The 26,083-nt window shown below is 41.8% G+C and overlaps 1 protein-coding gene across 1 annotated transcript in view; it reads left to right on the top strand.

Annotated features, from left to right (window-relative positions):
- Positions 1–19,160, top strand: part of zswim5 (zinc finger, SWIM-type containing 5) — a 63,894-nt gene extending 44,734 nt beyond the window's left edge. Inside the window, exons 2-16 of the mRNA XM_030750990.1 lie at positions 679–866; positions 1,467–1,635; positions 3,032–3,180; positions 4,358–4,508; positions 5,633–5,809; positions 5,969–6,145; positions 6,739–6,885; positions 6,967–7,104; positions 10,027–10,178; positions 12,189–12,291; positions 12,606–12,741; positions 14,095–14,252; positions 14,366–14,529; positions 15,234–15,315; positions 16,154–19,160. Coding sequence (XP_030606850.1) covers positions 679–866; positions 1,467–1,635; positions 3,032–3,180; positions 4,358–4,508; positions 5,633–5,809; positions 5,969–6,145; positions 6,739–6,885; positions 6,967–7,104; positions 10,027–10,178; positions 12,189–12,291; positions 12,606–12,741; positions 14,095–14,252; positions 14,366–14,529; positions 15,234–15,315; positions 16,154–17,016 — 2,954 coding nt within the window. The 3' untranslated portion in view covers positions 17,017–19,160. The remainder of the gene's footprint in view (positions 1–678; positions 867–1,466; positions 1,636–3,031; positions 3,181–4,357; positions 4,509–5,632; positions 5,810–5,968; positions 6,146–6,738; positions 6,886–6,966; positions 7,105–10,026; positions 10,179–12,188; positions 12,292–12,605; positions 12,742–14,094; positions 14,253–14,365; positions 14,530–15,233; positions 15,316–16,153) is intronic.
- Positions 19,161–26,083: the final 6,923 nt, after the last annotated feature.

The following is a 26,083-nucleotide window of genomic DNA, read 5'->3' as shown; positions in this document are numbered from 1 at the left end:
TTGGACTGCTCATGGCCAATGTGAACTAGAGAGGGAACTATGGCTCTGTTAGTGTTCGCTATCCATCCACTCAATTCTGTCTGTGTCTGTGTATTTGTGTGTGAAATTGGCCAAGTGGCTACTTTTAAGGGCCCGCTAGAGCCATCGAGGTCTGGCATACCGTAAAAAGTACAGGAAATGGTCATCTGCATACACTCAGCAACCGAGGCCAGCAGTAAATGGTCAGCCTGGTGTGTCAGGGCTCTAAAGACGAATTATGCAAAGTGGAGTTAGTTTATTTATTTAGCCAACTAGCCTTACTATCCTGGGGGCAGTGTGTGTATGTGTGTGGGCAGGAAATGATCCCACCCTAGCAACCTTCCAACTTAACCCCCCCCAACACACACACACACAAATGTATAGAGTTAAAGAGAGAGACCCAGAGAATCAGATGGCATAGTGCACTGTTGTGCCTCATGAAGATGTGTTTTGTACTCAAGCTTCACCCTGTATGTTTGGAGAAGCTCAGACTACCAAAGATTCTCCTACTTTTTTCTTTCTTCTCTGCTTCTTTATTTCTTAGTGGTCCACACATAAAACTTAAACAAAGGAGACTGTTGAAAATGTTTTAATTTGTCATACTTATTAGGACCATTTAAATCTCACCTGTGTCCTCCTTCCCTCCTTGTGTCTCTGCAGGATTTCACCTCAGTGGCACGGTGACCGAGCCGGCCACTTCGTCAGAGCCAGAGGTCACCCACAAGGTGGCCATCAGCTTTGACCGCTGCAAGATCACCTCTGTCACCTGTGGCTGTGGAAATCGAGACATATTCTACTGCGCACATGTGGTGGCACTCTCACTATATCGGATTCGCAAGCCTGAACAGGTAATAACCACAGCACAGGGTATGCACTGATAGTACTTTGAACACTAAGCAGCACTGACTTAACATCACGTAACCAAAACATGCACATGCATTAAAATCAGTGTTAGCAGTGATGGCTTCTCTCATGTAGGGCCAGAAATTAAAGTGGCTCTATGGACTGTTCCAGCTTCTTTTTAATGGCCACCTGTGGTTGCAAAAAGTTTTCTGGTCCTATAGAAGTCTATGGGGAAAACCGCTCACAGACTTGACCTCTGGAAACACTTTCCTGGAGAGTTTATGGCTCCAGTCACTGAATTTGGGTCTTATCAAATAAAATATTGGAGTCCATTTTGTAAATCTTGGTCATTCTAAGTTTTTTAGAAAGGAGATACCCCGGGGTATGCTCATTGGTTAACAGCTTGTTTGACAAGACCAGTGAGAAAAAAGCTAATTTCATATATTTAAAAACTGCTTAGAACATGTATAGTACCATTGGATAAAGGCATGTCCCATGAGATTGAAGACCAAATGAGTTTTCCAGCTGGGACTTTCCTTTAGAAAGCTTCACAGTAATGAATGTATTTAGCTGACACATTGGACGCCCACTTCTGTTTGACGCAGGTGAAGCTACGGTTGCCTATCTCAGAGACATTGTTCCAGATGAACCGAGATCAGCTACAGAAGCTGGTCCAGTATCTGATCACAGCCCACCACACCGAGGTGCTGCCCACCGCTCAGAAACTGGCCGATGAGATTCTCTCCTCGAACTCCGAGATCAACCAGGTCCACGGTGAGACCACAGACTGTATCTACACCAGGTTTTTAATGCCATAAATTCATGACAGGCAGAAAGTACAGCGCTTTCCTTAATTCTTAAAAAAAAGTTCTTGCTCTGTGGAGGTGCTGCCCATCCCTCTTCAGTGATATCTTCACAGCAACAGGCCACACTTAAAAGCCTTGCAACTTGAAACATGCTGCATGCTAGCCTACGGGCTGTCATACGTCAGAGCCCCTGATTACTCCGGCAAAGCAGCAAGCCGGGCTTCAAATGGCTCGTTTGATTTCTCTGTTCCCACTCTCCAGTCGCTACCTCCTCCCACTGGCAGGGGTAGGTTGAAGGAGCCAGAGGAAAAAGCTTGAATGATGAAATGGATGCAGGAGAAGGCATAGGGAGAGATGTGTGAAGAGGAGAGGGACACTGAGAGGAAGAGACAGAAGCAATGGCACTCGGGGAAATGGAAGAGAGGAGACAGAAAGGAGAGGAAAGATGAAAGGGCCAGAGAAAGTCGAGAGATTAAAAACGAGGAGAGCCAGAACAGCTCTGCATCGGGGAAACGACAAACTCGACACATCCTTTCACCAAACAAACCTCTTTATCTCCTCCTCTATTTCATCCTGCTCGCTAAATGTTGACATTCTCCAGCTCTCTCGTCCAGGAAGCCCTGCGCTGTGCTTCCTGTGTTTGACAAAGGGGATCATGGGGGTTGAAGTTCAGTTGATCCAGGCATGAGTCTGGCTTTGATGGAAGAATGTTGCTATTTGCTGCGGCGTTCTTCCAGCCAGTTGGAAATGCATCTCTGGGCTTTCCTCAGCTTGCTTCCTGCTAGATCAAAGCAGTTTCCACATGCTGAGCATATCCACATTTCCCTGTAGTATTAGTCCGACACACACAGAAGAAAAATAAAGAGGTTAATTATTCACTCGGGGGGGATATGAAGCAAACATGAGCAGCATTTCTTAAGTGTCATGTAGGTGCGCTATAAGTTCAAAGTTAAACAAAGAGGCCTGAGAGCAGAGAGGATCGGTGCCATGATTCAGCAGAGGTTCAGAGGAATTCACCTTTGTTTCTGGGTAAAAATTTCCAGCCATCCTTCAGCACTGAGGGATTACATTTTAGATGAAATGTTTGTACTGAGCTAAGAAAATGGTGTTTTTGCAGCTGAGGCTTCCTTTAAGTAAACTCCCTTTCCCCATGGTCACTGTCTGTTTATCTTTTTCTCTTGGTGTGGATTGAGGACGGGAAGGAATGAAGTTTTGCTACGAATTCAAGGATTTTGTTAGAATGCATGTGCTGTCTTGTTGCTGTCTGCATACATTTCAAGCACTGTGGGATTCTCTAGCCCTGTCATTTAGTGTGTGTGTGTGTGTGTGTGTGTGTGTGTGTGTGTGTGTGTGTGTGTTCTCAGGTGCCCCAGACCCAACTGCAGGTGCCAGCATTGACGATGATAACTGCTGGCATCTGGATGAAGATCAAGTCAGGGAGCAAGTCAAACAGTTTCTGTCCCAGGGAGGATACTACGGCTCCGGAAAGCAGCTCAACTCCATGTTCGCTAAGGTTCACCACTTCCCTTCCCTTCCATCATTTTAACACTAATTGTTTTGTTTTGGCAAGATGGTTATCCAACCAGCAAAATAACTACCAGAATAACAAAATTAAGGCGAACTTTGAAAGGGATTGCTCATAGTGACCAACCCACATCTCTAAAGCCACTGAGTCCTCCTCAGCACTCAGTGGCTTTTTTATTTGTTTTTTTTTAAACCATCTTCCAGCTCGTTGTTTTGATTTTTTTCCACACTGTTTTGGACCCCAACAGGCAGCTCAGCAAAACAGCTCTGCTAACTGAGTGCCCACTTCTACAACAGCTGACTAAAATATGGTTAACATAGCAGAGAGTATGGCAACACTTTAGCCATACCTCAAAATATTTGTTACAGTAATCCTGACCAAATGGATATCCAGCATTTAGTTTCTAGTAAATAGTAACTATGTTAAAAAACAATTCTACAATTCAACAGAATATGTGCCTGCAGCTCCTGAGAATAACCTTTTAATATCTGCTTCACAATATTTTTGTTTCTCTCAATTAGGCATTAACAGCTTTGCAATTATGATTAAATATCAGTCAGTGTAGCTTTCTATGCTTCCTTTGTCTGAGTGAAACAAGCCCACTTAACACATTCTGATAATGCCAAGTTCTCAATTTCAGGGCCAAACTGTTTCTTCTGTTTTAATTGGCATTCAGAATGCTGTGTATAATACATGCAGTGTGAATAGCCAAAAGTCATGCTCTGTCTTTTCCATTTGTTTGAATTTCAAATTAGATGTCCTTACTCCTTTTCTGGGTTTTAGACACTTGCTTCTATTATGTGTATTAAAGCAGTACTCATGGGAAAGTGCACTCTTTACCTTGTATAGTTAGCTCAGAGGATGGATAATGATACCCATCTGTTATATTTATATCTAAAATGCAAAAACAATATATTGTGTTATGTTCCAGCTCCATACTAAACTGACATTTTCATATCCAACTCCCAGAAAGAAGGCAAATATGCACAAAATGTCAAATATTTGCGTTATTGACAAGTAGGTTAACTTGAGCTGTCTGCTGTCTTTGTATTTGCCTCCACCTTCCGCTTCAACCTGTGTGACTGTGTATAGGATGCAGCTACGTGCTGCTTTTCCAGTCAAACTGTCAAATTACACCCCGTTACTGAGCCTGCTCTCTTTCCAGGTGCGAGAGATGTTACGAATGCGAGACTCCAACGGAGCCCGAATGCTAACGCTCATAACGGAACAATTCATGGCGGACCCCCGACTGTCGCTATGGAGACAACAAGGCACGGGAATGACGGACAAGTGCAGGCAGCTCTGGGATGAGCTGGGTAAGACCAGTTACACACACACACACAGAGAGAGAGATGTCTGACAATTTGGTAGTTTGGAAAATCAAGAGCGATCAGCCTGATGGTGCAGTCATGGGCCTAAAGAAGTCTTCCTTCTGTTGCTCTGACAAATGTCTAGTCACTGTGCCAGGTAAACATTTATCCCGCCAGTAAGCTATTAGGTTATCCAGTCCACTGCTCCTCCTCATGCCTGGGCCTCTCCTCTCTGCCTGCACTGAGTGAATGATAAAGGCTGCCGATCAATATTGCTGCTCAGCTTCTCTGCAATCAATTGCAGTATTTAGGAGGTCAATAAGAACACTTCCTGGGTGAGCTAGGGGGATCATGACACAGACAGAAATAACAGTCGGCGTGTGCGGCCTGATTTTCTCTGATATGTGGATGCCTGACTGTTGACACAGTTGGATTTTAATGTTTTTATGTTGAACAGGTGAGTTTAGTGCATCAAGCTGCCTGTTAGGATTAACAATCTAATTTTAATTTTTAGAAATAAATCACTGGCAAATTCAGTCTTGAATCGTTTAGCAACTCTCAAAAGAATGAATTTCTGGGTTTTAAAAAGCTTGGAAAGTTTTTGATGGCTGCAACCACCGCTTCATTTTTGTATCATTAATTTGGTGGTCATTTTCTTTCTTAGCTTATCAGCTGTTTTATACTAAGGCCTTGGTACAGATCACTTTAAGCCTACATTCATCTGACTGGTGCACCTGATAGAAAACATTTTTGAGCAGCGGGTCAGCAGAGTTTCTGAGATGACCATATTAGGGATATCCGCTCTCAATGATGTCACACACAGCCAAGAGTTTTTAAAAAAAAAACAAAAAACAAAGGTTTGAAACTGAGTGTTTAGAACTGCCTAAAGCCTGAGCTTTTGGCTCCCAGGGATTATGAGCATCCAAACTTGGAACAGTGTGTTAAAGAAAATAAGGAAAACACGAGGTCACATTTAAAGCTCCTGTTTTTCCAGTGCTATAAGAAAAGGAAACCAAGCAGCACATTCGCACCTCAAGCTCAGTTCACAGAATTAGGATCATTCTCTGAAATAGAGCTTCAGAGCTTCTGCTGTCCTTGATTCTGACATCTGACCACCTCCCTGTCCACAGGTGCATTGTGGGTGTGCGTGGTGCTAAATCCTCACTGTAAGAGTGAGGAGAAGAGTGGCTGGTTGAAGCAGCTGAAGAAATGGGGGGACATGGACATCTGCCCTCTGGAGGACGGCAACTATGGCAGCGAGCTTCCGAACATTACCAACGCTCTGCCGCAGAGCAACCTAGCCCAGGGTCAGCACCAAAACCCACAAATATGCATACATTAAAATCTGAGCTCACTGCAAATGCAAGCAAGAACTAATCTGAATTAGTATAAAGACTTAATAATGTGAACAATATACACTATATGTGCCTCATTTCTACTAATAATCATGCTGTGTGTTGTGTCAGACTCTCTGTCCAGGCCAAGGAGGACTGTGTTCAGTCGGGCCATCGAGGCCTGCGACCTCCACTGGCAGGACAGCCACCTGCAGAGGATCATCAGTAGCGACTACTACATGTCTCCGTCCTATCAGAGAGAGGGGGAGAGCCTGCTGTTCAACCCACAGGGTCTGCCGCTTTGGCTAGGTAGGGTTTCATTACTCATGTCCAGGAATAGTAATGGTATTTACCTTTTGCATCATTTACAGTTTGTAATGTGTAAGAGTGCACATGCATGATTTCCAAACGTGCACTGAGAATCAGTTTCTCAATTGCAAGCGAATAGAAAAACTTCACTTTCAGGAAGAATGACAGTGTTTCTGTGACAGTTTGTACACACACAATCTCAAATTCAACTGAAAGCCAGCCCAAAACACACACACACACACACACACACACACACACACACACACACACACACACACACACACAGTAATTCTGCTGATATTGAGGCCAGTATCTGCAGTAAGCAGCTTCCAGCTAAGATCTGTCAGATTCTGCAACTTAAGCCAGCTATCAGACACACAGGCTTTCTGCTGAGACTGCACTGAGTGTGTATGTGAGTTTGAGTGTGCGCATGCCATTACTAACTGCCTCATATGTCCTGTAGACAGAGTGTGTGCGCGTGTGTGTGTGCGCGCGCAGTGGAGGTTTACAAGAAAAATGCACCTGTACACAGGAAGGAGTTTGTGCTTGTGAAGGTGTCTTGTCCTTATCTTTCTTCTGTGTTCACCGCACAGACCACGTCCCAACAGCATGCGCTCGCGTCGACGCATTGCGTTCACATGGTTATTCCAGAGAAGCCCTACGATTGGCTGTCGCCATCATCAACACGCTCCGCCTCCAGCAGCAGAGGCAGATGGACATCTACAAACACCAAAAGAAAGGTGCGAGTGTCGTTTGTTTTCTGGAGAGCGCGCAGCATCTCAAATGGTCACTCTAATGTCAGCCTCCCTTTCCATTCTCAGAACTTCTTCAGAGGGGTGTAACCTCCACCACCAACCTGGAAGGCTGGGTGGGCCACCCATTAGACCCGATTGGCTGTCTGTTCATCACGCTCACAGAAATGTGCCGCATTGATGACGACAACACCATGGACACCGGAGGTATGAAAACAAAGGCACAGTGCTTTTTTTTTTTTTTTTTATTTCAAGCAGTTATCACAGCTGTTAACCAAACTCTCAGGGTGATGCACTTTATGGTTTGCCTTCACAAACCTCCTTTACACTGTAAACAGGAAATGGTGTTTCTACCTTGTGAATGTGAGTTTTCTGTGTTTCCTGCCATCGCTCAGGTCTTGGACTCAGAGTTGAAGTCACCTTAGATTTTCATAAGCAAAGAAAATCTTTCTTTTGTTTTTATTTAATATCATTTTGTTAATTTTATATTTACATAATTGGGCCCTCTGGTTGAGAAATAAAAAGACATGCAGAAATGAATAAAACCAGTTTCAGAAATCATATAAAACATCACATAACAAAGCTTTCAGTAAAGGTCTCCTAGGACAGAATGTGGGTCTCTAGTCTGAGGGCAGATCTGCAGAGGTTAGTGTGCATATAAGGAACATCTCAAATTAAGCAGTTAATGGATTGTGTGCTGTATTTATTATAAAAATAAAAGCAAATAATAGTTAATTATAGAGTAATAGCTAATAAGCAAAACAGCTAATTATTTTTTCACTGTAAGGACATTAAAAAACTTTTTCACACAGAGAAGGATGCTGAGTCATTATTGATAAAGCGTGATGGACTGTGGTGTACAAAGTTTAACTGCTGGAGCAGCACGATTACACAGAACAGCTCTGCTGCTTTATGGTTAGTAGACACGCATCCCTAATTCTGTACAAGAAGCCAAGTGTGATGTTTATCTTCTGAACCATGCAACGCTGAGTGTGAAAATTAAATGAAAGTCTCCTATAGGCCAAATTCCTAGGTATTTGTAGGATAATATGGGTGCCATTTAAAGTTTTAATTGCAGGGTAGTCGGAGAGTCAGTGGTAGAAGTAGATAATGTGTTTTGCTTTCTGCATCGAAAGTCTGTGATTAAAGAGTGCTGATTTGAAACTGTCAAATGCAGACTGACGATTAGTTGGAGCCTGGGGCGTATAAAAATGTATCATCAAAAAAAAAAACATCCATTGAAGCGTGGCTTAGAAATATTAATTCATGAATGGCAATGGCCCTTGGATAGAACCCTGAGGTATCCCATTTCTGATAGTAAGACGGCTTCAGCAAGAACTGCATTTTCAGTGCAAAACCAATTATAGTTTATGGTGTAGAATATGATGGACAATGGTATCAATGGGGTAAAAACCATACTGCTGTGGCTGTAATGTGTGTAGTAAGTCAATACAAGCACAAAGTTTTAAACTGATCAATTATTTATTTTATTTTTTATTTTATTTTATTTTTTTTGGTTGAGGAAAGAAGTTTAGAAATCCTCGTTTGCTGCCATGCTGCAACATGTTATTTGGATTTTTAAAAAAAAATTCAGCCTCTGGGCGTCCGCTGTTTAGTCTGCAGCACTACTGAGCCAAGCATCTATTGAAGCATCTATCTATCAGAGCAAACCAAAATCTTAACATACACCTCAGCAAAATGCATACATAACCATGAGTCAGATCCCAGGTTTCTTACACAACTATACAAAGAGGCCAATTGCTAAACACAAGGTATAATTTTGGGCCCACATCACCGGCTGATGCAGTATATAATCCGAACTCGAGGTGATCAGGTTCACCAGCAGTGACTCATCACACAACAGTCGCCATGGTCTTATACGAGGACTAGGCACTATTGTGCTGCAGGCAGCCATAAACTAGCAGAGCATGAATGGATTGGGCTGGAACACCCTGCTCATTTAGACCAGACCACACTCCTGTGTGTGTGTGTGTGTGTGTGTGTGTGTGTGTGTGTGTGTGTGTGTGTGTGTGTGTGTGTGTGTGGTATGTATAGAATTTATCACCATTTGCATTTCTCACTCTGTCCAGGGATTTCTTCTTTTTTTCTTTTTGTACCAGTGGCCATTGCAACAGAACAGAATAGGGGCTTGGTTTTCTCATTGTTACCAGGCTACAGGGAACTATTGTCAGTTCAGACAATGCTGACCACTGGCACACTCATCTGTTTGGTGTGTGTGTGTGTGTGTTGAAGATAGAACTACAGAAAGAATGATTGTCTTGTGGTGGTTTGGGAGTTTGAGGAGAGTGGTATGATAATTTTGCGTGCTCGGGAGTATAGCGTGGGCACCATGCTTTCATTCCCCGGTGTGAGACAGCTGGGAACATCTGTTGTAAACTGGGTGTATCTAGACCTTGTTTAACCCAATCAAAATATGCTTCCCTCTCTGGTATTTTCAAATCAACCAATCAGTCGAGAGGAGAAAGAAAACAAGAGCAAGTTAGCAATGGGGTTAAGTCTGTAAGCCCAGTTTCCACTTTTCTCTAGATTACTACACATACATCCCTAGAATAAACAGGATTTTTTTTTTTTTTTTTGGGGGGGGGGGGGGGGGGGTGTCTCTTGCTCAGAGGGGATTTAAGCAGAATGATGGGGAGGGGGAGCAAGAGAGAACAAATGGGCACCAATCAACAGCTGAGACTCTTGTGGCATCTGTTCTCAGTTATAATTGTCAAGCATTAGTGTAGGGCAAGCAGCCATCTTAGATTTGTCAACACAACCTACTGTCGAAGCCACACTGATATAAATTCCACACAGCTTTTATTTATATATTTCAAAAAGTAGTGCCAGATTTTTTTATTTTTTTTCATGAAAGATTTATGGGGGAAAAACGATGCTTTTTCAAATGCTAGTGCTAGAATAGATTAATATTGATATTATAGAAATCTTTCATTGGACACACTTGCCCATAAACTCTAAACTTTGGACTGGTACTGTATATATGATACATATTCCTTTCTGCTATGAAAGGAAGCTTTGCAATGCTTGAGTCTTTGTTTTTCTGTCCCCTGCATTCTTAGATATCTGATGACTGAATTTCTTTTTGTTTTGGGGCTTCTTTCCTTTTAGACTGTGACCCCAGACCTCCAGTGTACCACCATGTGCCAGTGTGGGGCAGTCCAGATGCAGGGGAGTCTTACTTGACTCTGGCCTTAGAGGTGGCTCTGATGGGTATGGGTCAACAGAGGATAATGCCCGAGGGACTGTATGCACAGGATAAGGTAATAATTTAATATCACATTGAACTAACTCCATACCTTTTATAGAGAATACATTAAAGTGAGGATGCTTGGATTGCTAATGAACACTAAAATACACCTATGGCACACTTCATTATATAAAGAAGCTGGTGTAAATCTGTAGATGTCACCGTGAAAGTAAATCACTGTAATTTACCATTTGTTGAAAGTAAATGCCATGCAAGGAGAGAGGGAGGGGGGGTTGCGGCATTTTTGTTTCCTGAAAAACAAGCAGGAAGTCACAGTACTTGTGTGTGTGTGTGTGTGTTCACTGTGATTTAGAATAAATCCAAGAAACCATTTCTTTGTGTAAATGGTAATCTGCTTTAGAGGGCTTAACATGACTGCACAGACCTTTCCTAATGTCACTAGAATTAGCTGCAGCCTTAATGTTTCAACCAAGAATTGCATTTAAAACTAATCACATGTGCATAAAGGCCTTGAACTAGATTTTTTTTTTTTTTGGTTTCAGTAAAATAAATTTGTTGTGTGTGCTGTAACAATAGATGTGAACAGATGCAAGAGTGTGTGATAACCTGCTGGTCGTTTAATACACTTTGTTGCCAAAAGTATTTGGTCGTCTGCCTTCACACACATATGAACTTGAGTGACGTCCCATTCTTAATCCATGGGTTTAATATGATGTCGGCCCACCCTTTGCAGCTATAACAGCTTCAATTCTTCTTGGAAGGATTTCTACAATGTTTAGGAGTGTTTATGGGAATTTCTGACCATTCTTCCAGAAGCACGTTTGTGAGGTCAGACACTGATGTTGGATGAGAACATCTGGCTCATAGTCACTGCTCTAATTCATCCCAAAGGTGTTCTATCAGGTTGAAGTCAGGACTCTAGTCTGTGCAGGCCAGTCAAGTTCTTCTACACCAAACTCACTCATCCATGTCTTTATGGACCTGCTTTGTGCACTGGTGTGCAGCCATGTTGGAACAGTAAGAGGCCATCCCCAAACTGTTCCCACAAAGTTGGGAGCATGAAATCATCCAAAATGTCTTGGTATGCTGAAGCATTAAGAGTTCCTGTCACTGGAACTAAGGGGCTGAGCCCAACTCCTGAAAACCAACCCCACACCATAATCCCCCCTCCACCAAACTTTACACTTGGCACAATGCAGTCAGACAAGTACTGTTCTCCTGGCAACCACCAAACCCAGACTCATCCATCAGATTGCCTGATGGAGAAGCGTGATCCATCATTCCAGAGAACACGTCTCCACTGCTCTAGAGTCCAGTGGCAGTGTGCTTTACACCATTGCATCCGATGCTTTGCATTGCATTTGGTGATGTAAGGCTTGGATGCAGCTGCTCAGCCGTGGAAACCCATTCCATGAAGCTCTCTGTGCACTGTTCTTGAGCTCATCTGAAGGCCATATGAAGTTTGACTGCAGAAAGTTGGTGACCCCTGCGCCTCAGCATCCACTGACCCCACTCTGTGTTTTTTACATGGCCTACCACTTCGCGGCTGAGTTGCTGTCATTCCCAATTGGTTCCACTTTCTTATAATACCACTAACAGTTGACTGTGGAATACTTAGTAGTAGACTGGACTTGTTGTACAGGTGGCATCCTATCATGGTACCATGCTGGAATTCACTGAGCTCCTGAGAGCGACCCATTCTTTCATAAATGTTTGTAGAAGCAGTCTGCATGCCTAGGTGCTTGGTTTATACACCTGTGGCCATAGAAGTGATCAGAATACCTGAATTCAATGATCTGGTTGGGTGAGTGAATGCTTTTGGTAATATAGTGTATCTCAAACTCAAAATCCTTAAAGTATTAAAATTCCAAGGCCTTTTCTTTCATATCATTTTTAATGCTAGTGGAGTGATTTATTTAGACAGTCTTGAAATTCTTGAAATTAGTTGAATTCCACTGGAAACACTTGCAATAGTGTCTGTTTTTTCTGGCTACTTCAGACCATATTTCTCTGAAAATGGACTTTATAGTTAGTGAATGCTATTTGTGTGTCTGTGTTCTAGGTGTGTCGTAATGAAGAGCAGATTGTTGCAAAGCTTCAAGAACTGGAGCTGGATGATCTCCTGGTTCAGACACTACGGAAGCAGGCCGTACAGCTACTAGAAGGTAAGACGTGAATTTACTTTTAAAATTGTTGTTTTTATTTGTCCAATATCAAACACATTCTACAAAAGATTATATCAGATTTTGAAACTTGGGAAATCAGTTTTGAGTTCAGAATGTTAAAGTTGGAGGTTTTTATTGCGAAGGTTGTGAAGTGTGACTGACAAGCTTAACTCACAATACAATATTTATTCAGCGTGAGTCACATCCAGGCAGTGGAGACCATGCCTCACACAATGGTGCTTTTGGCATGCTCTTGAGACAGAAGGTAAAGATTTTTTATTTTTTTTTTCTCTTTGTTTTTCTCTTTGCTCCAGCTGGCCCGTTCAGCGGTCTGGGTGAGGTCATCCACAGGGAAAGCGTTCCAATGCACACCTTCGCCAAGTACCTGTTCTCTGCCCTGCTGCCACATGACGCAGACCTGGCTTATAAAGTGGCTCTCCGCGCCATGAGGTCAGATTTCCCATTCACTGCAGCATTAATCAGCTATTGATTAATAGTATTTTATGTTGCATGTGTAAATCATGTTAATATTGCCTTTATACAAATAAGGCCACAATAAAATGAACAGGGCCTCCATTTCATTAAGTGGCTTTTTTGAATTTTAGTAGCGTTCCAAATTCAGAAGAAAAATGTGCTCTAAATGATTACTTTGTGACTAATTTACACTCAAATCACAAATCTTTAGTTTGCCCAGAGTTGCAAGCTGCTTTGCAACCCGCCTGCACCCCAGCACCTTCCATGGCAGGGGTGCCCACACTTTTTCAGCTTGCAAGCCACTAGCAAAGCCAGCGTGGTTAAATGAGCGTGTGTAGGGTGGTAACGAAACAGATGGACGATAGCTTATCATCCATCTTGCACTTCTTTTAATGCCGTGCGATCTACATTTGTTCCCCAACTCCACTGGGCGTTCCGTGCAATCTACCTGCACTCCTCTTGCGATCAACCAGCAGATCGCGATCGACGTATTGGGCACCCCTGTTCTATGGTGCTGAATCTGACTTAATCAATGTCATGTCTCTTTTCATTGATGCCAGCTTTATTCTGTGGGGTTATGCAGCCGTTCTCCTCGTCTCCGGCTTTCCTTGTATGCACATGGATGGGTGGGAATGTTCCAAAACGGAGTCATGACACCAAATATAAGTTGTTGCAGACAAAAAAAATGTCAATCATCTTCTCACTATAGTGGTCCTGGCTGAAAGGCAGTCTGAAAAATGCCCATCTGCAATCCCTGCTCTCTGTAGTGGCAGTGAGACTTTCATGTGCTGCTTCTGCTCATTGCTGATTACCTGCAGCTGATGAGGTGTGGATAAAGGCAGGTATGAGGTCAGCTTTGCAGGGCTCACTATTTTTGCTCTTCTGCTTGCTTGGGTGCAATGGTTTTAGCAGTGCTTACCACAGGATACAAAATAAAACCCATTTGTTCTTAAAACTCTGGTGTCAGTCTCCACTTTATGTTGTGGCTTTTGAGCCGGGCCGTAACACCGGCTATAAGTTCTTTAGAGGTGTTGGTGAGCATTTAGGTTTGAAGTTGCAGTTTTTTGCAGGGCTGTTGTCTTGGCTAAGTGAGTGTACAAAAGTAGTAGATTGTGATTGTTTTATTCAATGATTTGGTAATCTGTCGTGTTAAACTGCTTCATGTCCTACTTTTAAGTTTGATGTAAAAGTCATATGGTTGCACATACTGCATTAATTCAGTGTGTATTTTTCTTTTAGTGTTAAAATTCATCTTGGAATAAATAAAATATTAGGACAAAGTGCCTAATATTTTAATATCTAAAACAGATCGTTTACTGTATGCTTCAGGCTGCCGGTGCTGGAGTCATCGGCGGGCTCTGGGGACGTCGGCCACCCTCATCATGGTATCTCCATAGTTCCGAGCAGATATCCTCGCTGGTTCACGCTGGGACATCTGGAGTCACAGCAGTGTGAGCTGGCTTCCACCATGCTCACTGCCGCTAAAGGTACCGCCACCATATCGGAAAATGTCCGTTCAGATGTTACTCAGAATGAGAGCGTTTGTCATTGAGGTGTTTCTCCATCAAGATCTTAGTTTGCATTGTGTTTTTGCTTGCAGGGGACATGTTGAGATTGCGGACGGTGCTCGAGGCTATCCAGAAAAACATCCACTCCTCTTCCTTAATCTTTAAACTGGCCCAAGATGCCTTTAAGATAGCTACACCCGCAGACAACCCTCCTGATATAACCCTGCTCAACGTGGCACTGGAGCTCGGACTGCAGGTGCTGTGTGTGTGTGTGTGTGTGTGTGTGTGTGTGTGTGTGTGTGTGTGTGTGTGTGTGTGTGTACTTTAGAGAGTGTGCACTGAAAGTATGAGGGCAAGTCAGTAATTTTCACAGATCGTTTCACCACAGGAGGAAAAAAAAGAGAAATCAGAGCACTGATCACCAGTCAAAACATGCAACAGTTTCCTTCAACTTGTAATTTTTTGCAGCCCTCTGCTGCCCCGCTACAAATTAACAGCAAAAACATCACACAGAGTCTTACCGTTGTTGATGAGAAGAAACCACATAATTAAACCTTATGGGTCCCACAGTAAACACAGAGAAGTCCTCAGATCATCAGGCAGCAGTGTTGCTGTGGCTTCCCCCTCGTCTCTTTCTGCTGGTATTTAGAGTATCGGCTTGAATTCCTGTCAGCAAAACTGCTAATAAAGTACTCAAAATGGAAGGGTCACAAATCATCATCTGTGCAATTACGAGCATATTCTGGTTACATCTGCCATCAGAGGAGCCATGTGGTGCTGTACTAACAGCTAAATTATGAAAATCACACACAACACAAATGTTATGATTCCCAAATGCAAGTAGTCTATCAAAACTGCCAAGAGGGTATGTGTAATGAAATGTGTAATGTTGCCATTTCTTATTTTAATTGTAGAAAATGGTGAGATCGGTGTACATCATGTCCTCTGTGTGTTTTGTAGGTGATGAGGATGACTCTGTCCACTCTGAACTGGAGGAGGAGAGAGATGGTTCGCTGGCTGGTAACCTGCGCCACTGAAGTTGGTATGTGCGGCCATTTTAAAACAGGATTCATGCTCTAATTACAGCCTCCATGCTGTGTTAGGACGTTCTCTCTAGTCTGCTGTGAGGCATCGAAGTTCAGCTTTAAGGCTTCATTTGAGTCTTGTTAGTCAAACCGAGGAGAGATTAACGGCATTTTCCCCCAAGCGAAATTCCCTCGTTTGATAATTTGAGGATGTGTGCGCGAGAGGGCCGACTGATATGTTGCTCCATTGGTTAAGGAGTCAAATTCATGCATCCAGAACCCTTCAAGAACAGAGACTCAAATTACCTCAAGTATAATAAAATGATTACACGATTTTAACAACTTAGCATTTTGGGACAATTGCAGGTTGAGACACAACTTCAAAATTCCTCTTAAATGCTTGAAAAGTAGCACATCAGTCAGTTACTAGTTAATGTTGATTGTAGCTCACAGACTGACCAAAAGTGACTCTCTGGGAAAGTAATCAAAACTGGTGAAGGAGGATGATGATGATTTGGAACTTAACTTTTATCTCCAATAACCCCCCCAGAATTTCTCTTTCCATCTGTAGTTTCCTATATATAATAAAATAAAAAGTACAAATACTTTGTGGCTGTATATGTAGCGATGTTCTGCTCTCTTTCCACTCATCAGTCTTTCCTTCAGCTCAATGTGTGCTTGTATACAGTGCTCTGGTAGTGACCATCAGCTGTACGCTGCTTTTCGTGAGGCACTGTTGGATGCTTTGAGTGTACTGCATTTGGACGGTACTCCAAAGTGTTGAGCTTACTATAGTGAAGAGTGAGTGATTCTGTCACAGCCACTGAATGGTAAATCTATTCTTTCTCTCATCAGGTCTGCGGGCACTGGTGAGCATCTTACAAAGTTGGTATACTCTGTTCACACCCACTGAAGCCACCAGCATAGTGGCGGCCACCGTCATGTCGCATAACACCATCCTGCGCCTCAGCCTCGACTACCCCCAGCGGGAGGAGCTTGCAAGCTGTGCAAGGACCTTGGCCCTGCAGTGTGCCATGAAGGACCCTCAGAACTGCGCCCTGTCAGCTCTGACGCTGTGCGAGAAGGACCACATCGCCTTTGAGACGGCCTATCAGATCGTGATCGACGCGGCGTCGACGGGTATGACCTACTCGCAGCTGTTTACCATTGCGAGGTACATGGAGCATAGAGGATACCCCCTGCGCTCATTCAAGTTGGCCTCGCTGGCCATGACACACCTTAACCTGGCCTACAACCAAGACACTCACCCAGCTATTAATGATGTGCTGTGGGCCTGTGCGCTCAGCCACTCACTGGGGAAAAATGAGCTCGCAGCTATTATTCCGCTGGTGGTGAAGAGCGTGCACTGCGCCACGGTGTTGTCCGACATCCTACGGCGGTGTACTATGACTGCGCCGGGTCTTGCGGGCATTCCCGGGAGAAGGAACTCTGGGAAGCTGATGTCAACGGACAAGGCACCGCTGCGACAGCTCCTGGACGCCACGATCTCGGCGTATATCAACACCACGCACTCTCGACTGACACACATCAGTCCGCGGCACTATGGAGAGTTCATAGAGTTCCTGAGCAAAGCACGGGAGACTTTTCTGCTGGCGCAGGACGGCCACATTCAGTTCGCCCAGTTCATAGACAACCTGAAACAGATCTACAAGGGCAAGAAGAAACTGATGATGTTGGTCAGGGAGCGCTTCGGCTGACCTTACCCTCCTCTCACAGAGACCCTCTTCTTGGGAAGCAGTTAAACTTATGTTTCTAATTTAAGTTTTTGTTTATTCTTTTTACGTATTTTGAGCCATTTGCTGACTGAGTTTTTATCCTGTTGTTCTGTTTCTTGAATGTGAACCAGGAAGTGTTTGCAGTATGTTGCTCTACTTCACTAAGACTGCAAAAGGGGGAAAAGTTTGAAATGTCACCTAAACAAAAAGAGAGAGAAAGTATTTTGCCCTCCGACTGATGTTAAATTTAATGTAAAAAAAAAAAAAAGGAAAAAAAGTCAAAAGAATGTGATGATAAAAGCAAAAGAAACTTTTGTTTAATGGGGGAAAATAATGATATGAAAACCAAATGATTTAGCTGCATGTACTGAAGATGCTTTCAGCTGGAGTTAAGAAGAAGAGGTTTTCAAAGTGCAAGAAATGTCATTCCAAAAAAAAATTAACCACTGAGGTCAAAAACACGCGTAGTGTTGCTGTCATACCTCGACTGTACTGTCAGCTTTAACTTGATCAGAAATGGCCTCTTGTTTCATTCAGGGCATTTTAGACTAGAGAGGACAGAATACAGAACTACACACGTGGTCTCGCTGTAGGAGAAGTTGGTACTACTTGCAGATTTAAAAACCTTCACCTGCTGGTTTCTAAAGAATATCTTTAATAGGAAGACCAACGATGCTTCACAGGGTGTGTGTTTTATAAATCCAGAACTCTGAGAGTGACGTTCAGGCTGCTTTAGCTGAGGTAGGGTGGTTGAGTCTCCATGTACACGTCTATATATAAATACAGTGTATCTGTTATGCCCTCCTATAAGCTTATTTACAGTGATAAAATACAACTGTGATAACTGGTGGAGTCTCAATATACTCTTCAGCTATTTGTGGCCAAAACCTTTTAAATGTGTGAGACTCCAGGGCCCACTTTTCCATCACTACATTGAGATTTAGTCGGCAAGTAATACCAATCAAGCCTCTGCTTCATTTTTATCACTTAAAAACAAGTTCACCTTCTTGTGTTTATGCAAGGAAGTGTTGGAACCTGTTGGGGACTTGTTGACTGTTAGTCCCTTTTCCATCACAAGAACCAGAACTCAGATGTATTCTCTCAAAGAAATGCTTTCCTGGGTGTGTCGTGATGCTGGCTGAATAATCAGTAAAACCACAGAATGACACTGTTGAAGGGAGAAGTTTGAGGCCTGTGGTCACATGTCTTAACCAACAAAAATTCACTGCATTTCTAGCAGATGTCGCCAAAGCAGTCTTATTAAGTTGGGCCTAGAAAAACTTGCAGCGGTTTTCTTTGGCATCATGTCTCATGGTGAAATTTTGGTTTAGCATCTGGTTTTTACTTGCTCTAATTTAGACTGGTTTAACTGGTTGGTTAGGTATAGGCACCAAAATCACTTGTTTAGGTTTGGGTTAAAATCCCCACTAACAGCACATGATGCTAAAGGTTCTATACAGGACATGTTGGGATTAAGACAGTGTGTGGCAACACTGTTGCCTGTTGACAGCATGTCTTTGATGTGTCTGAGCTGCTGGAACATGCTTAGATTTGTCTGATGATGTAGTAAGATAACTTATGTTATTCACCATTTAATATAGTGTTCAGTTTGTGTGCTGTGGCGATGTCTACACCAAGCTGTGTTAGGAAGCATTGCCAGTGGTGCTGGAGCATATCCTGGCTGTCACAGGGCGAGAGATGGGGCACACCTGGACAGGTCATGCTTGCATTCTCACACATTCATACCAGTTTATAGTCACCAGCTGACCTAACAAGGATGTCTTTGGACTGTGGGAGGAAGCCAGAGCACCCAGAGAGAACCCACACAGGAACAGGGAACACATACCATATGCAAATATGTCAGTGTGCTGTTAGCTTATTTTGCTGCTTGGTTGTCAAAAAAAGACACATTTTATGACATTTATGACAAAAGATCATGTGTAAGGTAACAGGTATTTGCTAATTCATTAGCTCAACCATCTTTATATGTCAATATAGACTATTTATATGGGACTAGCCATGGCTAGTCAGATGGCTAGTCCTGTGGTTAGCTTAAGTGAGGAATGCATTCATTTGTAAATGGATGCTGACTAAACCTGACTATGCACAACCACTTTGATGGTCTTGTCGCCTCATTCATATATATATATATATATATATATATATATATATATATATATATATATATATATATATATATATATATATATATATATATATAATATAATATAAAAAATATACATATGATGCGGGAGTTATTTACTTATGCTAACTAACTTGGTTTAGTAACATGCATTCGTGGGCCAGAAAAATTCAGGCCTTTAAAAAAAATCTACTCCCTAGAATGTTTTAGACCAAGCAGGGGGGGCAGATTACAGCAGCCTCAGTATAATTTTAATATAATGTTAAGCTTGATGCTACACAGGGGTTTTTTTGGCCCTGCTGCATCCAGTTTTGGTTTTAGCTTATTCTTCTTGTCCCACATGGACAAAAAAATATTAAAGGTATTCAAGTAGTGTTCAGAAACACTAAAAACATAAAAAACCAAACAAAACTTGCATGTAAAATGTTAAACATCAGGTGAATGGTTACAGAAGTAAATAGACTGGTCCCTATCATGGGAAAAAGCTAAACTAAACAGGTTTCCTTCAGTTTCTTGGTCTTGTGATGGAAAAGGTATAAAGTTACCTGGGAAGGCTGCTGGTTGTGATTATTACAGACTGAAGATGAGTCCTCGTCTTTCTCAGAGGGTCGTTGTGCAAACACAGATACAGTATACTTGATGACTTCATTGTATGCATTTGAGACCACATATCTTGGCACAGAAAGCTATTTTGTCTCTGCGGGGGATCTCCACACTCCCTTCTCTTACCCAGTGGCAAAGCGTTGTTGTTAATGGCAGTAATGCAGTACAGAAAGAGCTTGAATCTTTTACTGGTCAGACTAAATGTCATCGTTAAAGCACTTCACACAAATACCTCTTCAGTACGTTCCTGCCTGCTTCAGCATTTATTTATTGGTGGAACACTTTTTGAATGGAGGAACATTTTCCTGTCTGCTTTTACATTCCACAAGAGCTACCTTCACCCAGAACCTGGGTAGTCAGTCACAACTCTGGGCCTTTTTTTTTTCCTTTTCTTTTCTTTCTTTTTGGATCTGAAGAAATGCAGATAGAAGAATGGGAATGGGATTGTGGGGGGGGAGGAAAACTGAGCAAAAGAAGAGAGGCTAAACTCAGTTCTCAGGGACACCACTTAAAGAAACAAAACAAAAAGTAGTAGCATTTAGCATTTAAAATATTGTAAATATTAAAGTGTCAATTCAGAAAATTGTAAAGTTATAATTATTTATGATAAGTATGTTATGGTTTTGGTTTTATGATTTTTGGCGGGGTGTACTTGAATTGTTTTGGACCGGGGTATTTGACAGCATTTGTTTTTTTTTTTTAAGAGCAAGACTTCAAGGCATTTCTCAGGTGCTCCTGTGTACATTTCTTTTTCTTTTTTGTTTGTTTATTTGCTATAATTACTATTATTATTTGTGTTCTTTAGATTTGGGGGGGAAATGTGTTTTCCAAAAGTAAGCATGTTATTTGGAGTTGAGTAACGTGAGGAAGGCATTCATTTGTAAATGGATTCTTACTAAACCTGACTATGCAGAACCACTTTGATGGTCTTTGTCCCCTCCTAAATATACCCCCCTTAAAACTAAGTGTAGAGACCCAGCAGGCTGAACCACTATTAAAATGAGGATGGGGGGGGATCAAAGGAGACCCAGCATGCTTGTATTTGGACAGTGCACAGTCGCCAGCCTGTATCAGCTGCAACATTTAGAGGAGGCAAAAATGAAAGATGGTGGAAAATGCCTTTCTGATCAATCAATGTACAAAGGTTGTTACTTTTTATTTTTGTTTCTTGGTTTTCTTTAATCAGGACTAAAGCCTTCAGTGTCTTCTCAGAGGTGTCGCATTGCGTGGCAACACTGTGGTGAGACAAAACAATACGCAAACGTCTAAGAAACGCAACTGTATGAACAAAAAGACGGCCTGGACCTCGTGTTCCTTTTAACTTTTTTTTTTTTTTTTTTTTATTGCTTTCTTGGCTCCATTTGACTTAATTAAACTGGCTGAGTTCAGGTCATCTATCCCATTGCCATAGTTTGTTTTCTTAAGCACACAGGAACGACTCTGGATTCGAAGCCCGTTCTATTTGAGTGCGACGCCTTCCTCTGCCACCCTAAAGCACGGTGACATCAGTGCACTGAAATAGCTTGTGGAGAACAAAGTAAATCTGCAAGGTTTCTACATAATGAAGATAATGAAAGGATAAATCGATCTCTTGGTTACTGTGTTGCAAAAGACAAGTTATTTTGCTGAGAAGCTCCAGTCAGCTGCCTTTATGTGATGCATTCACTGACAGCATTACAACAAAGAAGTTATTTTAATGAACTAACTCAGCCAGTTCCTGAGCTTTTTTTTTTTTTGTTCTCCCTGTCTTTCTTTGGTTTGTAGGCGAGTAATATGTGCTGGTAGAGATCTAGTTCACCTACTGTTTTCCCAGTTTGTTTTTGTTTTTGAATTCTTTCCATCTTTAAGGGATATTTGAAAGTGTTTGTTGCCTCTTTGTGCTACTGATTATGAAAAGGTATCTCCAGTATTTGTTGCCACAGAAGTATCATAGCTTATCATCAACACTTTTTTTTTGTAATTTTTTTTTTTTGTGCGACTTCTTGAGCTACTGTCTATAAAGCGAGAATTTATTACTATTTATGTAACGCTACTACCATTTTATATTGATTTGTGTTGGAATCTCAGTGCTTTTTCTATGAATAAAGTGTGAAACACGTTACAAGGATGTTTTCTTTATAAAGTCTGTTGAACCAGCATGGATTGGGTCAAAGTTTATCTGCTGAGGTGCATGCAGACACTAGCACGTACAGCGTTTGAACTCTAGGGTATGAGACGCTCTTGGAAGATTTAATACATCACAAAAGGTTGAAAAGTTCAGCATAGTGCAAACGTCCTTAAAGGTGGCCCTGTGGCAGTGGAAATTCCCCTTCACTGACCTCAGGACACTGTCAATGCAAACACAGCAAACCTTTATGATGGCACCTCAGTGAAAGTTAACCAAATCGATAATGTGCTCGTCAGGCAAAAACTGATTCGTTACCAACTACACTTGTGATGAATCTGTAATATTTTATCCAGCGTTCTGCATGCTGGTTAGACAGAAAATGTACAAACCTCCCTCCTTTAAAAAGCTTGATTTTCATCTAGTGCTAGATACCATGGCTTGGCTGAAAACTCAAGTTTATTTATAAAGCACTTTCAAATCAGTGCTGTTGTGCTGTGCACAAGTAAAAACATACACATAGAAGACAGCAGTTAAAACAATAAGAGCCAAAATAAAATAAAACCGCAGATAAAACAATAAAAAAAAAAAAAACTGAGTTAAAAGCCAAAGAGAAGAAATTTGTTTTAAGAGAGGATTTAAAGGCAGAGTCTAAACGAGTTGTGATAAAAGCATGGATTAAAATTTTGAAGTGATGCAGAGAAAGAAATTAAAAAGCTGGACTTGACAACTGATCTACTCTGTGTAATGAGTTTAGGATCACTGTCCAGTTTTACAACCCGGTTTGTTGCCGTCTGTGTCAGATGTTGACTTAAAGGAACCAGATCAACATTAATTTTGGAGGTGTCACTCGGCCCAACAGAAACGGAGCAATGCAGTGACCAGAGTCAGTGACTGAAATAAGATCATTAAAAACCCTCAACAGTGGCAATTCAGAACTGTGTCAGGATTTAAAACCAGATTAGATGCTAGTACCAAAACATGTACATCCATACTGCTCGGGTTATTATTTTAAAGTCAGTATGACATCAGTACTCTGGGTCAGTCCATTACTTTTCATCTTGTATTAGTTCAAAATGCCTGAATTTCCTTCTGGATCAATAAACTGTCTGTCTAAAATGACATTAAAACCTGTTGTGTGTTTTTAGGTTGTGTGTCCCTATGAGAAATGCCGTCGTGCCCATGTATTGTGTGTCTGACAGACTGATACTGGAAAACATGTTCATGTAGTAAATAGTTGGCAAGCAGGCAGAGGCAACAGAGAGGGATGCACTCCAAGCTGGCTCATTAGGACCGTTACTTTTATTTAAAATCAGAGTTTTACAGCTGCTGTTCCTGCGCTTCACTGTCATGGTTTTTCCACATGACCACAAGGACAGTTCTGCATCACATTCTCACTGAAGTTCTAAACACCAGCATCCAGTCTGACACAATGTGAAGGTGGGGCCTAGTTACATACTTTGCAGAGCCCTGTACAACTTACTCGGTGAACGTATTGGCCTTGTTCCATTCCCTGGCAAGCTGCAGCCTTAGGCAGGTGCCCATGTCACCCAATACCTGTGAGCTACTGTGGGCAGTGATCGAAAACTCACTTTATGTGTCTTCTACTTTGCTATATTATTCAGGGAATTATTTCTCTTTTAATTCCACTATATTTATGGCTTTCCCTTCTTCCCCCAACAACAGGTTCTAAAAACTAAACCATTCAAAGTGATCTGAATTGTACCCAAAAAGGCTGATCTGTTAAATAACAAATGAAAACAATCTTCCAAGAATCAAACAAAACAAATATAAAAAATACAGCAAAAAAGAAAAAAAAAAAAAAAAAGCTCAAAGAAATAACAGATTTCATTGTTTATCTTTATTCTGCTTCTGTGCTGTTTCTTTCCAGTTTTGCTGCTTCATTTTTCTTAATTTCAGTTCCAAAACAAAGCTCTCGTGGGTGGATATTATGGACCGGAAGTGGAACAAGTGGTGAAACTTCAGTTTTTCCCCCACCAACTTCTTGTTCTATTTTTGCCTCCAAAGCAAAGCAGCTCATGTGATGTGATTTTACTGCTGTTTAAACAAAACTATGAATATATAACAGCCAGCTTGTAATAACCTGGAATTCCATTAGCTAAATCTCAAACTCTGCAACAGCAGGTGATCCAAAATGGCTAAAAGCCCATATATCCTCCCAGCTTCTGTGGTGCAGTCCTTGTATTTTCACCCATCCAACCAATCTGCCCGAGTGATAAATGAAGCACACGGAGGCTGATGGAGTTCCATCAATCTTTCACTCATTTTTCTCTAATCAGAATATTTTTCTTCTATCTCTCCTTCCCTGCTTCATTCTCACTCATTACAGATTTCTGCAGAGCCATATAAGCAGACAATCAGGGCATCAAGAAGCATTAAGTGTGCTCGTAACGCTGCGTGTGTGTGTGTCCGCGCCTATGTGTGTGAGTGTGGATCTAGATTGATTGGCTGAAGATAAATGAGCAGATTTATATTAATTATCCAGACAGAGAGATGGAAGAGTGATTGCTATAAGCTCAGTCTTTTTCACCTCACTCTGCACTGTGTCCCCCAATCTGTCTCTCTTTCCCTTCGCTCTGCCCCTCCCACTCGTAAGTACACTTAGACACCGAAACACTGTAGACATGTATATCCTGCGTATATTTCACACCCTGCACACGCTCGCTCTGTGGGGTGACTGAACCAAGTGTGCTTCCTGTCCCAAACACAACAACACAACCCGCCTGTCATCTACTTGCCAAGCTGGTGGTATTTATTTGCAATCTCACAATTCGCAGTGCTCTCTAAATCACAAGTTTAGTTAATTATATGTTTAAAAAGTGAGCTGATGCTGTCTGCATGTTTTATTATGTTTTCCTATGTCTTGTGTACTTCTCCAGCTTTTGTTTGCAGGCTCTATTTGCTTTTGTTTTTGTTAGCAAATGCGAAAAAAATAATACCTCTAAAAAACTTCATTTTTTAAATTAGAACTGAAAAAAGTTCACTTTCATGTAGTCTGTAGTCATTACATGTAAAGTGAAATATTTCAAGCCTTTCTTTTTTTTTTTTGTAATTTGATGATTATGGTTTATAGCTCATGGAAATCAGAAATTCAGTTCTGAAATAAATAATTAGAGAATTCCCAAAGATCAAACAATACAGAAATGTCAAACTTTGGGAAAGTATATTTATCTATACAATCAGTATTTGGTTGGGGCTCCTTTTCTATGAACCACTACATCATGTGGCGTTGTAGGCAGGAGCTCAGCTTGTGGCATTATTGAAGGCCAGGCTGATTTGATAGCTCGTCGATATTATTGGGCTTCTCGTAATACCTCATACCTGACTCCTTGTGAAGTTTGCCGGAGTTCTTGAATAAACGTTTCTTGACAATCCTCTGAAGGCTGCGGTCATCCCTGTTGTTTGTGTACCTTTTCCTACCACACTTTTCCCTCTCAGTCAGTTTACCATTAGTACAGTTCGGTCCAGCACTCTGAACAGCCGGCCTTTTCAGCAGTGACCTTCTGTGGTTTACCCTCCTTGTGGAGGCTGTCGATGATCATCATCTGGACAACTGTCAAGTCAGCGGTCTTTCCCATCATTGTGGTGGTGTGTGCTGCACTAGACCGAGATATACACAGTATTTATACTGTCTGAATAGTAATTTACTCAAGCTCAAAAGATAAAACACTCTAAAACTCTGAGACACTGGAGTTCTGATTTTCATGACCTATAAGCCTTTCAAAATACAAACAAATACAATAGTGCTCTGTTGGATTATATATTTTACTCTTTCTTGTACTGATCTGGATTTTTTTTGCTCTGTGTGGACTTCTTTCTCCAGTTCTGCTGCCTCATTTTTCAGTTTCACTTTCAGTTCTGACATAAAGCTCTCATGTGGGTTGGTATTCTGGCGCCAGTTAAATAATACAACACGATAGCATCAGGTTTGTTGTTTTGGCCTCAGTCATCTGCAGGCCAACTAAAGCTAACATGCTATTTATCTAAAAAATATGAATCTCAGCACTGAGTCAGCCTCCTCAGGAAGTCGTGGCCGTCCTTGCACCCGGTCCCGTCTCTGCTGCTTGTCTTAGAAAAGTAAAAGAGGCAGATGTGTCACAAGAGAGCTGAATCTTTTTTCTGATCTATAATATGTTACCTTTAGTTAGCCTGCAGCCAGTCAGTGCACCATCCCTGTA

The sequence above is a fragment of the Archocentrus centrarchus genome, chromosome 17 (assembly GCF_007364275.1).
Source record: "Archocentrus centrarchus isolate MPI-CPG fArcCen1 chromosome 17, fArcCen1, whole genome shotgun sequence".
Classification (NCBI taxonomy): domain Eukaryota; kingdom Metazoa; phylum Chordata; class Actinopteri; order Cichliformes; family Cichlidae; genus Archocentrus; species Archocentrus centrarchus.
The sequence above is the reverse complement of the archived record's forward strand: the minus strand, read 5'-3'. Positions and strand labels throughout refer to the sequence as shown.